Source organism: Zea mays, chromosome 6 (assembly GCF_902167145.1).
Source record: "Zea mays cultivar B73 chromosome 6, Zm-B73-REFERENCE-NAM-5.0, whole genome shotgun sequence".
Lineage (NCBI taxonomy): Eukaryota > Viridiplantae > Streptophyta > Magnoliopsida > Poales > Poaceae > Zea > Zea mays.
In genome coordinates this window covers 19,771,414-19,785,422 of record NC_050101.1, presented here as the reverse complement: position 1 = coordinate 19,785,422, position 14,009 = coordinate 19,771,414, and the positions used below count along the sequence as shown (strand labels likewise).

At 45.5% G+C, this 14,009-nt stretch overlaps 2 protein-coding genes across 2 annotated transcripts; both read left to right on the top strand.

Annotated features, from left to right (window-relative positions):
• The first annotated feature begins 1,777 nt into the window (after positions 1–1,777).
• LOC103629074 (uncharacterized) lies at positions 1,778–3,395 on the top strand. Its single transcript, XM_020539732.2, has 2 exons — positions 1,778–2,620; positions 3,346–3,395. The coding sequence occupies exon 1, from the start codon at positions 1,919–1,921 to the stop codon at positions 2,408–2,410; it is 492 nt and encodes a 163-aa protein (XP_020395321.1). The 5' UTR covers positions 1,778–1,918; the 3' UTR covers positions 2,411–2,620; positions 3,346–3,395.
• A 2,762-nt stretch (positions 3,396–6,157) lies between these two features.
• On the top strand, positions 6,158–10,701 carry LOC118472161 (uncharacterized). Its single transcript, XM_035959883.1, has one exon. It carries the CDS (start codon positions 9,372–9,374, stop codon positions 9,861–9,863), a length of 492 nt encoding a protein of 163 aa, XP_035815776.1. The 5' UTR covers positions 6,158–9,371; the 3' UTR covers positions 9,864–10,701.
• The last annotated feature ends 3,308 nt before the right edge of the window (positions 10,702–14,009 follow it).

Below are 14,009 nucleotides of genomic sequence, written 5' to 3'. Positions count from 1 at the left end.
GAACCCGCCTTGTTCAGTCTATCTACTGCAGTTCCTCAATGGCTACTTCAGGTTGCTGATAGCTATGTTCAAGATGTTAAAGCACAAGCTCTTTTGGCTGCTCTTGCTACCAATCAGTCTGATTCCACCCACTACACTTTGCACTCGGGCATTATACGTTATAAAGGCAGGGTATGGGTTGGTAATGATCCAAGTATTCACAAGAACATTATGTCAGCACTACATGACAGCCCTCTTGGGGGGCATTCGGGTTTTCCTGTTACTTATCGCAAGATCAAGCAAATCTTTGCATGGGTTGGAATGAAATCAGCAGTCAAAGAATTTGTGGCCAATTGTTCTGTGTGCCAACAGGCTAAGTCTGACAAGAGCAAGTACCCAGGGTTATTGCAACCCCTTCCAGTACCAGAACAGTCATGGCAAGTGGTCGGAATGGATTTTGTGGAGGGTCTTCCTCGCTCTAATCGTGCTGATACAATCTTGGTGGTGGTGGATCATTTTTCCAAATATGCACATTTTCTACCATTGTTGCATCCATTCTCTGCACTCAAGGTAGCCCAACTGTTCTTAGATTCAGTTTACAGGCTCCATGGCCTTCCCACAGCCATTGTGTCGGATCGTGACAAGGTGTTTACAAGTCGGTTTTGGCAAGAGTTGTTTCATCTGTCGGGTACTACACTAAAGATGAGTTCATCATATCATCCTCAGACGGACGGGCAGACGGAAAGGGTGAACCAGTGCTTAGAGACGTATCTTCGCTGCTTTGTGCATTCCTGTCCTTCCAAATGGTCGGCATGGTTGCCCTTGGCTGAGTATTGGTACAATACCAATTTCCATTCCTCTTTGGGTCGGACTCCCTTTGAAGTACTTTATGGACATGTTCCTCGCCATTTTGGATTTACAACTGAGAATGTTCCTACTTCGGATGATCTTCAGTCCTGGTTATCTGACAGAGAGTTGATGGTGCGACTTGTCCGACAGCATCTCTTGCGAGCTCAACAGAGGACAAAGGCACAAGCAGATAAGGGCAGGTCTGATCGGGAATTCAGTATCGGCGATCTTGTTTATCTGAAGCTCCAGCCTTACGTACAGTCATCAGTTGCTACACGGGCCAATCATAAGCTGAGTTTTCGTTACTTTGGACCATACACAGTCTTACAGCGAGTGGGCAAGGCTGCTTACAAGTTGCAGTTGCCCTCGACAGCGCGAATACATCCTGTATTCCATGTGTCTCAGCTTAAACAATCCAAAGGGCATCACCAAGTCAGCACCACATTGCCAGACAGCTTCGCTGCTCCCCGTGTTCCTCTTCAGATTTTGGACAGGCGGGTGATATCTCGTAGTGGAGCCCTGCTGCCCCAAGTACGTGTACGTTGGTCCGAGTCTGATGAAGCGCTGGATTCTTGGGAAGATGAAGCAGCTTTGCACGCTCGTTTTCCAGGGGCCGACGCTTGGGGACAAGCTGTCTCTCAACAGGAGGGGAATGTCAGTATTCCTGTAGGCGACCTGGAGTTGGGGGACGACAGGAGAGCAGGAACTGATGAAGTGATGGGCCGGCGAACAAGGAAGCCCAATAGCAAATGGTCCGGTGCCGAGTGGATCCGTTGAAGGGTGGGCCGGCGCTTAATAGCTGGTTGTAATAAATAGTAGCACTTGTACTGAGAAAGACAGTTTTGGGAATAAAAATACAGAACTCACCTCTCCTTCCTGGTTGTCTTCTCCCTCTCGTTCCTCTCTGCAACGAGCAGCGTTCGCCATCAGGTGGAGGACGCTGACACAGGAGCTGGACATCACGTGGGGCGACGGCGGGGCAAGGCCCTGGGCAACGAGCGGCTGCTGACACTGTCGCTGGACCGGCTGGTGTCCTGCTCCCTCAAGCCGACAGCTTTATCTCTGCTCGCCCCGGCTCCTCGCCTCATCCATGGCCGAGCGCCCTCTGCCAGCTCATGGAGCTCCCTCTGCTCCTCTGCCGCGCGCTGTCGGAGCTCCCTGCGCTCGCCCATGGACGCACGCTTGCTCTGTCCTGAGTTTCCTTGCCGCGCGCAGCAGTGCCCTCTCCCTGCGTTGCACGCTCCTGCCCAGTTTCCTGTGCCGCGACCTTGTCGAGTTCCATCCTTGCTTCTTGCTCCCGGCTTCTTGTCTCTTCCTTGGACACCTGCTCTACTGCGCACCAGGATGCGATGAGTTCGGCTCTGATTCTTTTCCAGCGGCGCGTAGCTCCTTCCCTAGTGTCGCGCCCTTTTCTTCTGCTCGGACCTCGCCATGGAGATTCCTCACCGCACCGAGCGCCGTGAAAACCCTGTGCTCACCATGCCGATTTCCCCTGCGGCAGCTTTCTCGACGTCCATTTCCCTGCACGCTGTGTCCTGCTCGATTTGCCATGCCACATCGCGTCCCTGCACCCAGCCTTTAGCTCAATACCTATGCTGCGCCATTGGATGCTGGTCGAACTAGGGACATGCTTCCTTCTCTGTCATTTGAACAGCAACCCCCTTGCTCCTCGCCATTGCGCCGTCGTTGCCTACTATGTCAGGACACCTCCCCTCGTGCTCAGACGCTCATCAGGGAACCCGTCGTCGACAACTTTGGTTCTACGTCGCCGGATCCGTGCTTCAGACAGCAGGTAGGGTATTCGGAAAATACCTTATGATCGACATCATCTCAATCCATGTGTCGTGATCTGTGTTTTCCGTGTGATGGTATGTGTGAATCACAACATGCGATTGGTATAGTGAGCTAGATGGTGTACGTAGTAAAATGCGTAGGCGACGCTTGTTAGGTGCTCGACGTTACGCTTGAATTGGTGATCGTCGTGATTCTTGTAGAATCGGGCTTGGGATGGGGTAAGCCGGTTGATTATTTTGTTAGTTAGCTTGCGTCGGTAAGCTAGTCTACTTATTCGAGCTAGTTCTATTTTGTAGAGTGTAGTATTTCGGTGACGCGTAGGTTAAATTCAGTATTTTAAAATGTCTAAACAATAACATTGTTAATATTACTATTGACGAATTATAATTGTTTGGTAAAATTAAATTAGTTCTCGGAAAACAAAGTGGTATAATTCATAAAACGAGGGATAAGTTTAGAATTCAATTAATTAACTGATAAGTTGTGGTTAGGTTAATTGTATTAAAGGTGTATAATTTGTTGTTTTGTGATGTTCGCGTTAGGTTCGGTTAATCTAGAGAAGCGTAATTATTGCGCGTAGTCATATATTAATAACTAGTGTTTTCGTATAAAATTGTACAACGCCTCGCCGCTAGGTGTTTAAATTCGCCATCGCATAGCACTATTTAGGGTTTTTGATATTCCTGTCTATATGCATTCATGTGCATAATGCATTTCATTTAGGTACGTTAATTAATCGCGCGATGCGGAAGACAAGCCAAGTCGACCCCAAGCGCGGGCTACTCCGCATGGTGAAGCTGATGGACAAACCTGAAGATGGTCGTCAAGTGGACGTCATCTAACAAACACTAACATAGTGTTTATTCCAGGCAAGCCCCGGTGCATGCAACCCCTTCCTTGTGTTTTCAAATAATTTTCGCACACTTTAAGTCTAGTGAAATGTGCATTAGGTTTATAGGAGTTGCTTGGAACCCTTTGATGCATTGCCTTCCTTGATATCCATACCTTTATAGATACTTCTGATGAAGTATCAAAATATGATTTACAAAATTGCTTAGCCTTGCTTAGAGGTAAATCTTGTGGATAGAGCTTGCCTTTGCGTTGATGCCTAGCTCAGGGGTTATCCTGAGGAAGGATGGCTTCTACTTGCAAGAATATATTTTCATTGGGAGCATGGTGGGATCTTACTGCAAAGTTCCCTGTGATGCTCTTTTCATCCTAAGGAACACAAACAATCCTAAGGATGGAAGTACTTAAATCGGGACTTGGGCTAGGAACAGGTGATGTTCTACCCAGGTTGATTAAGGATTGGATGCGTATGTAGGCTTGATGATCGAGGACCCTTTAACTGGTCACATGCCTCGTCATGGGTAAGCTTTGCCTCGGGCAGACTAAGGCCGGAATAAGATAACACGAAATGGGCGTGGAGCGATGGCGAGAGTAGCGTGTACCCTCCGTGGCAAGAGGCCGGACGGTGGTGTATCTGTGCTCTCGGTTTGCGTGAACCTGATCCGGTCTTAAGAACCCCGGTGGCGGGTTGACATATGCAAGGGTTAAGTGCTACATATGTCGTGTGATTGGAGATCCTCAGCTGAGTATAATCGATTCGGATCGCCGTACCTTCGCGGTTATGAAGACTTGGTCACTGACCTACAACCTAAGTCTGGATGTGAACATTATGAATAAAAATGATGTTGTATTGATGAGATGGTGAAATTAGACCAGCTGCAAACAGCGTCTATTAATACTTAATTTGGCGTTAAAATATTGAAAGTAAGGACTCACTTTAGTAAGCTATTTCTGCAAAAGTATCTAAGTTGATTCTTGCTAAAGCCTCTCCTTGATTCCCAATTCCAGCATACCCTTGAGAGTCTTTTCTTTAGTCAGGTAAGTCTTGCTGAGTAATTCCATACTCAGGGTTTTATTCCCTGTTGTTTTTCAGGATATAACTTTGTGCTGCTGTGATGGTGTTAAGTGCCGGTGGGCTCGGCCTTCTTATATAAGTATACCCCGTCTTTATCTTCTTACTGAGGATGGTCATTTGAGCTAGCATATATTTCAAACTTATACTTTTGTAATCACTCCGATAAAATATTATAAAACTTTTGTAACCTGTAAAATTTGGTAGTAAGATTTCCGCTGCAACAATATTGGGGTGTGTGATTTGTATTACTTAATCCCGCGGTTCTGGTTGAAAGTGGTTTATCCGATGTCCTTGGGGCAATCGGACAGATCCTATTGAGTTATCTGGTGCACATGCATGGTTGTCTGAGGTCTTTGGGACAAGGACAGGTGCATGTGGGCCCAATAACTTGGATGTTCTGTCACAGCTGGTATCGGAGCTGGATTAAGTATATACGGTCACATACGTATTTTCAAAACAAAAGTTTTGGTTTCAAAAAAAAACTATTTTCAACTAAACACATTGTTTGGCTTTGAAAAACAGTTTTGATAATGCTAGCGACATCCTCTCTTAAGCCCTAAATTAAGGACTATCAGGTGGCTTAGTTCAAAACCACTAACCCACAATCGGGGGTATTGCATACATGTGTATTGTTATTTTTAGGCCATTCAGTTGTGAATGGATCGACGCTCAAGGTAAGGTGAGATGTGAGAGCATGACCGAACAAACGTCGGTCTAGGGGTGTGCTTAATTGTGGCGCCTGACTATATACATGTTCTACATATGTATATATGAAGGCTACGATGTGGAGTATTTATTTTTTTGGGATTCAGTACCCCATGGATGTGTATGGGTATACAGACATGGGAATTCTGAGAAGTGTATTGTACTTGTAACGACACACCTACGCTAAGGTAAGAAGGTGAGTTACCATAATGAGTTGCCCTATGGTTAAAGTGTGGCAACAGCGCCTATGCGTGGCTCGGCGCTTAATGATGAGCTGGCCTCCATATAGCAATATATGGAGTATAAAATGTGATAAAATGTCATGTGTGACTTGCATCATTGGGAAAATGGGCTGTGATGAAATTTTCTGCAGGTACACTAACCTCGAACACGTATGTGTAGCTGACGACTAGCAAAATACCGTGAGAGTCGTAAGTACGCCACCGATATAGAACGTTATTGCCACATTATGTTGGCAAAAACTTGTGAGGACGTATAGGACGAGCATGCATCCTGATTGTTGCATCGTGTTTGTCACCTATACACCTAAGATGCTTCTCTTATCTTTATTCCAGAAACCATTGGTTGTAGATAATATGGTGTAATGCTGAATTAGGAACTTCGATGAAATAGGTGTCCTCCATTCTTAGGTAATCTATTTAGGTATTATATGTATTTACATTGGTACTTGATGTACCGATAGAAGGTTGGTAGTTTGTCTGCTTAAACCGAAAAACTAGGTCATATTCTTAGTTAGTGAACTATGACCCAAATTCGAATTCTCCCTTATCGCATTGTCGACCCATCAACCTAACCCAGAAAAGACCTGCTCGAGTATTTTCTTGAAATTGATGCCTTTGGTTTCCCCCTATTTATCGAAGGCATATCAACTTAATCCTTGACCTTGTGATCTCTACGATGTGCATAGAAATATGCTTGTGGCTGAATTAACAGTCTCCCATCGTACTCCCTTCATTAACAAGTTTAGGTTATGGCCATACCTTGTTTATTTCATCGGGCCATGATCTATTTGGCTCTCTACTTGTAACCTTTTTGATAGGTAGAGTATCTTTGTATATTGTCACCCTTGCTCAATTCATTTGTGTCACGTGAGATTTCTTATTGGTTATGTCTGGTATTGGCGTTATGACTAAAATTGAGGATGCCGCGCCAAAACCGAGGGCCTCCTGTGGGTGATCAGCACATGGTTGCGCTACTTGGTACGCGCTGGTATCACCGTTAGTAGTCATAATCCATTATAAGACTATGTCGATATGTTATCTCTGCACAAATTGTTCTTACCACGTGAGATTCATTATTGGTGCTAGTTTTGTAATGGTGTCATGGTTAAGGACTTATGGTACTGCGGTGAAACTGAGAGCCCCTTGTGAATGTACACGCAAGGTTCTGCTGCTTGGCACATGCCGATATCGAAGTCTCTAATCATGATCCGTTATAGAATTACACTGATGTGTTGTCTTTCGTGGATATCTTCCTTGAAACGATTTCTATGTTGTTTGTCAAGTGATCAAGCAACATCTATCATCTCTATTGGATAAAAGGGCATACCCCTTTCATGTGTGGCCTCTTTTCCTTGACTTTGATGGTGACTTCACACATACACGTTCCCTTTGCATCCTTTGTGTAAAGGTGAAGCCTTGGAGCTTTTTAGTGTTGAGAGACAGCTAATTAGTTCTCAAAATAGAGGTTTGTTCCCTGCTGCTAAGATGCAGGAGTTTGTTCATTCACTTTCTTATTAATCCATGTATTCCCTAACCGAGTCTATTCATCTTGCATGAAGAAACGGATGAACAACATGACCAAATGGATTTCTACCCAAATACATAATCTCTTGTTAACAAAGAGAGCTCTCAACCATTGGCTTACCGATGGTACTGAGAGGACCTGCTCAATGTCAAAAGTAGTTCAACAAGCTGGTTTTACTAACTTGTAACTGCTTTGTGAACAAAGGTTGAGTTTAGAGATCATTTTATCGAGTTGTCTAAACTCACTTTTGTACAACCCCTCTAAAGGAAGTACTTGCAAAAATCAAGTTAAGCCGACTGGTAACAACCTAGTCATCACTCTAGTCATGCCTCGATCGCGTCACGTGTGCTTTTCCAGCATGTGTGATCAAGTCGAGCCGTGCTAAGTATTTGATGAAATGGGTTGGTCGTGAAGTCAACATCAACGGATCTCTTCATTGATATTTTCTCGAGTCTCTATCATTTTTCTTGAACTTGGATTTTTTTGGCTAACACGAGTTAACTGTGATGTTGTTCGACATTCACACTCGTCTCGTGTGCTATGAACTTACCATAACCATTTGTTGGTAAACCTCTTTCTGTGTGTTTTACCCAAGAGGTTGCATCTGATTCTGTTTGGGTAAAATCGCATATCTGCTGCTTCCTCAACCGACTCAGATAGTACAGTGTCATCAGAAAAAGCAAACTGCACACATGGAACATTATGTGTACCTCTGGTAGATATCGTCTCTATTGGTGGACATTTCTAAATTAGCTTATGGCGATGCATGCTATGTCCACTAAAGAAACAATATCCTGAGACACTTGCCTTTGCTTGAAACTGTCTTAGGGTTATCGCTGATATGGATATGGGGTACATGCTTCTCTATCCTTAGAAGTCTTTCACTCCGAATCTCGGGACGAGATTCTTTTAAGGGGGGAGGGCTGTAACACCCCAGGTGTTTATATTCCGCTCGACAATGAGTGTGGATTTAAGTACGTAATATCAGTGAATGAAACAGATGTTAAATTTTAATCGTCTTCGTGTATCGCGATTTTAATATCACGTCTGTTTCATCTGTCGCGAGTGCGACATCATTTTTATTTTTCGTCTATCCGGGCTCTTCCGAAATTTTCGTGATGTTCGGAATGTCGTCGGTGCGTCCGATGATTAATTAAAATTCATCGTCGCGCGAATCCGAATTCAGAAGCTCGACCTCATTCTACACCTTTTTATCCCGAACAAATTTATTTTGAACTCGACGACAGAAATGTTCGGAGCAAAATAATCTAAATCGCGCACTGTCCGAGAAAAAAATCGTGTGCGAGGCGATGATCTAATTTATTTTTCAGCACACTCGGTAAAATAATAAAATCAACTGTGCCTAGACATCGGATAAATTTTTATCCGAGATCGACTAAACCAGTATTGTCTCAAATACTGCATCCGTTATCCAGTCCGTTTATATCTTGCCCAAAATAGTCACGAAAACTATCTAAATGAAATTTAGTTAGAATCGTTAATCTCTGATTTTCCGTTTAGTGATCCGAGAATTATAATTGAGCTTTGATTCTCTGGTAAATTACCGTGACCATGGAATCATGTGTTCAGACCGTAGGTAAATTTATTAGATTTCGAATCAAATCAAACTGTGTCGCAATACGGTCGACCTTTTTGTTATTGCTAGAAATCATGATCAAAATATCTTCGATTACTGATAAAAGAAAGAGAGAAAAGAAAATCTAAAAAAAAGAGAGAAAAAAAAAGAAAATATCCTCTATCCTCACCGCCCTCTCTCTGCTTCCTATCGTCAAAGCCAGGCACGCATCCATATCTCTCCTCTCCCGTATTGGTGCTCGCCCAGGAGCCTTATCCTCCATCTGTCGACATGCTCATCTTCTCTCCTTCGTCCGTTCAGCCGGCGCAAGATTTTCCTGTGTCTTAGTTGTTCTCATCCTCTCCTTAGCCGCCGTACCTCACTGCGTGATATTTTTGCCGCCGCCCCTGTTCGCTTTATATGCGCGCTATGCGTGCTCGTGCGGCAGATTGCTCGGCTGTTTCGGGCAGATGCTGGGGCACTCGATTCCCTAGCGCCCAGACTTCCTTCTTCTCCCTGAAGCTCGCCTAGCTCGGCCGTCCTCCAAGTTTCGCCCAGCCCAGTCGTTCCTCCTATGCTCGGCGCCGGATTTCTGCTCGCCCGGCTCTGCTCCTTCGCGGCGGCAGCTTGGACCAGGAGCTGGACATCACGTGGGGCGACGGCGGGGCAAGGCCCTGGGCAACGAGCGGCTGCTGACACTGTCGCTGGACCGGCTGGTGTCCTGCTCCCTCAAGCCGACAGCTTTATCTCTGCTCGCCCCGGCTCCTCGCCTCATCCATGGCCGAGCGCCCTCTGCCAGCTCATGGAGCTCCCTCTGCTCCTCTGCCGCGCGCTGTCGGAGCTCCCTGCGCTCGCCCATGGACGCACGCTTGCTCTGTCCTGAGTTTCCTTGCCGCGCGCAGCAGTGCCCTCTCCCTGCGTTGCACGCTCCTGCCCAGTTTCCTGTGCCGCGACCTTGTCGAGTTCCATCCTTGCTTCTTGCTCCCGGCTTCTTGTCTCTTCCTTGGACACCTGCTCTACTGCGCACCAGGATGCGATGAGTTCGGCTCTGATTCTTTTCCAGCGGCGCGTAGCTCCTTCCCTAGTGTTGCGCCCTTTTCTTCTGCTCGGACCTCGCCATGGAGATTCCTCGCCGCACCGAGCGCCGTGAAAACCCTGTGCTCACCATGCCGATTTCCCCTGCGGCAGCTTTCTCGACGTCCATTTCCCTGCACGCTGTGTCCTGCTCGATTTGCCATGCCACATCGCGTCCCTGCACCCAGCCTTTAGCTCAATACCTATGCTGCGCCATTGGATGCTGGTCGAACTAGGGACATGCTTCCTTCTCTGTCATTTGAACAGCAACCCCTTTGCTCCTCGCCATTGCGCCGTCGTTGCCTACTATGTCAGGACACCTCCCCTCGTGCTCAGACGCTCATCAGGGAACCCGTCGTCGACAACTTTGGTTCTACGTCGCCGGATCCGTGCTTCAGACAGCAGGTAGGGTATTCGGAAAATACCTTATGATCGACATCATCTCAATCCGTGTGTCGTGATCTGTGTTTTCCGTGTGATGGTATGTGTGAATCACAGCATGCGATTGGTATAGTGAGCTAGATGGTGTACGTAGTAAAATGCGTAGGCGACGCTTGTTAGGTGCTCGACGTTACGTTTGAATTGGTGATCGTCGTGATTCTTGTAGAATCGGGCTTGGGATGGGGTAAGCCGGTTGATTATTTTGTTAGTTAGCTTGCGTCGGTAAGCTAGTCTACTTATTCGAGCTAGTTCTATTTTGTAGAGTGTAGTATTTCGGTGACGCGTAGGTTAAATTCAGTATTTTAAAATGTCTAAACAATAACATTGTTAATATTACTATTGACGAATTATAATTGTTTGGTAAAATTAAATTAGTTCTCGGAAAACAAAGTGGTATAATTCATAAAACGAGGGATAAGTTTAGAATTCAATTAATTAACTGATAAGTTGTGGTTAGGTTAATTGTATTAAAGGTGTATAATTTGTTGTTTTGTGATGTTCGCGTTAGGTTCGGTTAATCTAGAGAAGCGTAATTATTGCGCGTAGTCATATATTAATAACTAGTGTTTCCGTATAAAATTGTACAACGCCTCGCCGCTAGGTGTTTAAATTCGCCATCGCATAGCACTATTTAGGGTTTTTGATATTCCTGTCTATATGCATTCATGTGCATAATGCATTTCATTTAGGTACGTTAATTAATCGCGCGATGCGGAAGACAAGCCAAGTCGACCCCAAGCGCGGGCTACTCCGCATGGTGAAGCTGATGGACAAACCTGAAGATGGTCGTCAAGTGGACGTCATCTAACAAACACTAACATAGTGTTTATTCCAGGCAAGCCCCGGTGCATGCAACCCCTTCCTTATGTTTTTAAATAATTTTCGCACACTTTAAGTCTAGTGAAATGTGCATTAGGTTTATAGGAGTTGCTTGGAACCCTTTGATGCATTGCCTTCCTTGATATCCATACCTTTATAGATACTTCTGATGAAGTATCAAAATATGATTTACAAAATTGCTTAGCCTTGCTTAGAGGTAAATCTTGTGGATAGAGCTTGTCCTTTGCGTTGATGCCTAGCTCAGGGGTTATCCTGAGGAAGGATGGCTTCTACTTGCAAGAATATATTTTCATTGGGAGCATGGTGGGATCTTACTGCAAAGTTCCCTGTGATGCTCTTTTCATCCTAAGGAACACAAACAATCCTAAGGATGGAAGTACTTAAATCGGGACTTGGGCTAGGAACAGGTGATGTTCTACCCATGTTGATTAAGGATTGGATGCGTATGTAGGCTTGATGATCGAGGACCCTTTAACTGGTCACATGCCTTGTCATGGGTAAGCTTTGCCTCGGGCAGACTAAGGCCGGAATAAGATAACACGAAATGGGCGTGGAGCGGTGGCGAGAGTAGCGTGTACCCTCCGTGGCAAGAGGCCGGACGGTGGTGTATCTGTGCTCTCGGTTTGCGTGAACCTGATCCGGTCTTAAGAACCCCGGTGGCGGGTTGACATATGCAAGGGTTAAGTGCTACATATGTCGTGTGATTGGAGATCCTCAGCTGAGTATAATCGATTCGGATCGCCGTACCTTCGCGATTATGAAGACTTGGTCACTGACCTACAACCTAAGTCTGGATGTGAACATTATGAATAAAAATGATGTTGTATTGATGAGATGGTGAAATTAGACCAGCTGCAAACAGCGTCTATTAATACTTAATTTGGCGTTAAAATATTGAAAGTAAGGACTCACTTTAGTAAGCTATTTCTGCAAAAGTATCTAAGTTGATTCTTGCTAAAGCCTCTCCTTGATTCCCAATTCCAGCATACCCTTGAGAGTCTTTTGTTTAGTCGGGTAAGTCTTGCTGACTAATTCCATACTCAGGGTTTTATTCCCTGTTGTTTTTCAGGATATAACTTTGTGCTGCTGTGATGGTGTTAAGTGCCGGTGGGCTCGGCCTTCTTATATAAGTATACCCCGTCTTTATCTTCTTACTGAGGATGGTCATTTGAGCTAGCATATATTTCAAACTTATACTTTTGTAATCACTCCGATAAAATATTATAAAACTTTTGTAACCTGTAAAATTTGGTAGTAAGATTTCCGCTGCAACAATATTGGGGTGTGTGATTTGTATTACTTAATCCCGCGGTTCTGGTTGAAAGTGGTTTATCCGATGTCCTTGGGGCAATCGGACAGATCCTATTGAGTTATCTGGTGCACATGCATGGTTGTCTGAGGTCTTTGGGACAAGGACAAGTGCATGTGGGCCCAATAACTTGGAGGTTCTGCCACAATTACCCCCTCTCGGCCCAACTATTCGGCCCAAGGTGTGGACAGGCCACCTTGCCTGGCCCAAGGCCCTTATATTTTTCCTAAGCCATGCTCATTTAGTAGGAATATTTTCCACTCCTAAATAATCGTAGAAATAATGTAGAAACTCCGTTCGGACCCCGAAAAATATGAAACCTGTCTCGGCAAAATTCTACACTTAAACTCTACTATCTAAAACCAACTTACCCACTCATGACCAACCTTAAATATCTGGTGAACCCTATTTTTAATTATAACAAAGGTAGGTCCCGGCTTAGGAAACTCCCAATAAATCTGCTCTAACTCCGAATAATACCAGATAACTTCCCATCTCCAGCTAATGAATAAACCTAACCCGGGTATTACCCATCTTGCTTGGTGTTGCATCTTTTTGCGTCTTTTTGAATGTTTGTGCTCCCGATTTGTTCGGGATCTTGTCGATACTAGGACCCGAGAAGCCTAAGGAGGAAGCCGACGACTCGGAGTACGTCCTCGAGCTCGAGGAGGACTTCGCTACAATAGGTCACCCTAACGTCCTCGCCCTTCCTATAGACACGCTTATATGCAGTTGTGCTAGGCCAAAGTTCCGAGCGACTACCGGGAGTGAGACCCCTAAAAACCCGGGATCTCATTCCTAGCCTTCATGAATGTCTCGCCTTATGATATTCATGCCATTTGATTGATAAGCCTTTGTTGATATCATTGCTCCTATTTGATATCATGCTACTACCCTATACGTATACTATTCATGCGACTTGGTGTGTGTATGTGGTATGTGGGTGTGATGGATGGGATTGTGGTGGATTCTTGGCGTGTGTGAAGCAGGATGGGAATGAGCGGGAACAACGACGTGAGTTGGGATTACCGGCAGGGGCAAGCATGTGTGCGTGTAAAAGATTTAGGGGATGACTAAGACATCCCCTGTGACCCTGTGAGTGATTGTGGAACGAGAGAGACGGATGGAGTGAGCGGCCCACCGTTGAGGGTGGCAACCGACTCTAGAGGAGGCAAGCCCTTGCCATGTAAGGACCGAGACGGGTTAACATCGCTTTGGGAATTTCTGGGCATACCATACGCCTTGTGGGTACCAGTTCGGAAGGTGGTCTCCCGTAAGCGACACCACGAACTGTGGCATAAGGCGATAAGTGTTAGGAACGACGCTGATGGTGCGCCCTGTCCGCATCCGATAGACTCCTCCCGAGGGCCCTGGATGGGGGAGTTCACAGTTCTGTTGTGTGGGAGGGAGTACTTCCCACAGATCTTGGCTCAGAAAAGTAGGTTTGGTGCCGTGAGCGGGGGATTTACTGGATGGTGTTGTGTCGAGGCTCGGCCATGCCTCCGCTTCGTATGGGTACAGTTGTACAACCTCTGCAAAGTGTAAATCTATATGTATAGTCGTGTCCACGGTCAAGGACGATCCAAGGGACTTATTTGGTGATGTGTGTGTGTGTGTGTGTGTGTTTGGTGAGTTAAGCCAGGAACCGGTGGTGTGAGACCGGACCTCCTGACTTGTATCTAATATACTACAGCAGTATTTTAGATAATGTCGCATGCCTGCTAGAAAACCAACAGCCACCTAAACTACTA

Coding starts and splice junctions, on each gene's coding strand:
- LOC103629074 (XM_020539732.2), top strand. CDS start 1,919: ATGGCCGAGCGCCCTCTGCCAGCTCATGGAGCTCCCTCTGCTCCTCTG.
- LOC118472161 (XM_035959883.1), top strand. CDS start 9,372: ATGGCCGAGCGCCCTCTGCCAGCTCATGGAGCTCCCTCTGCTCCTCTG.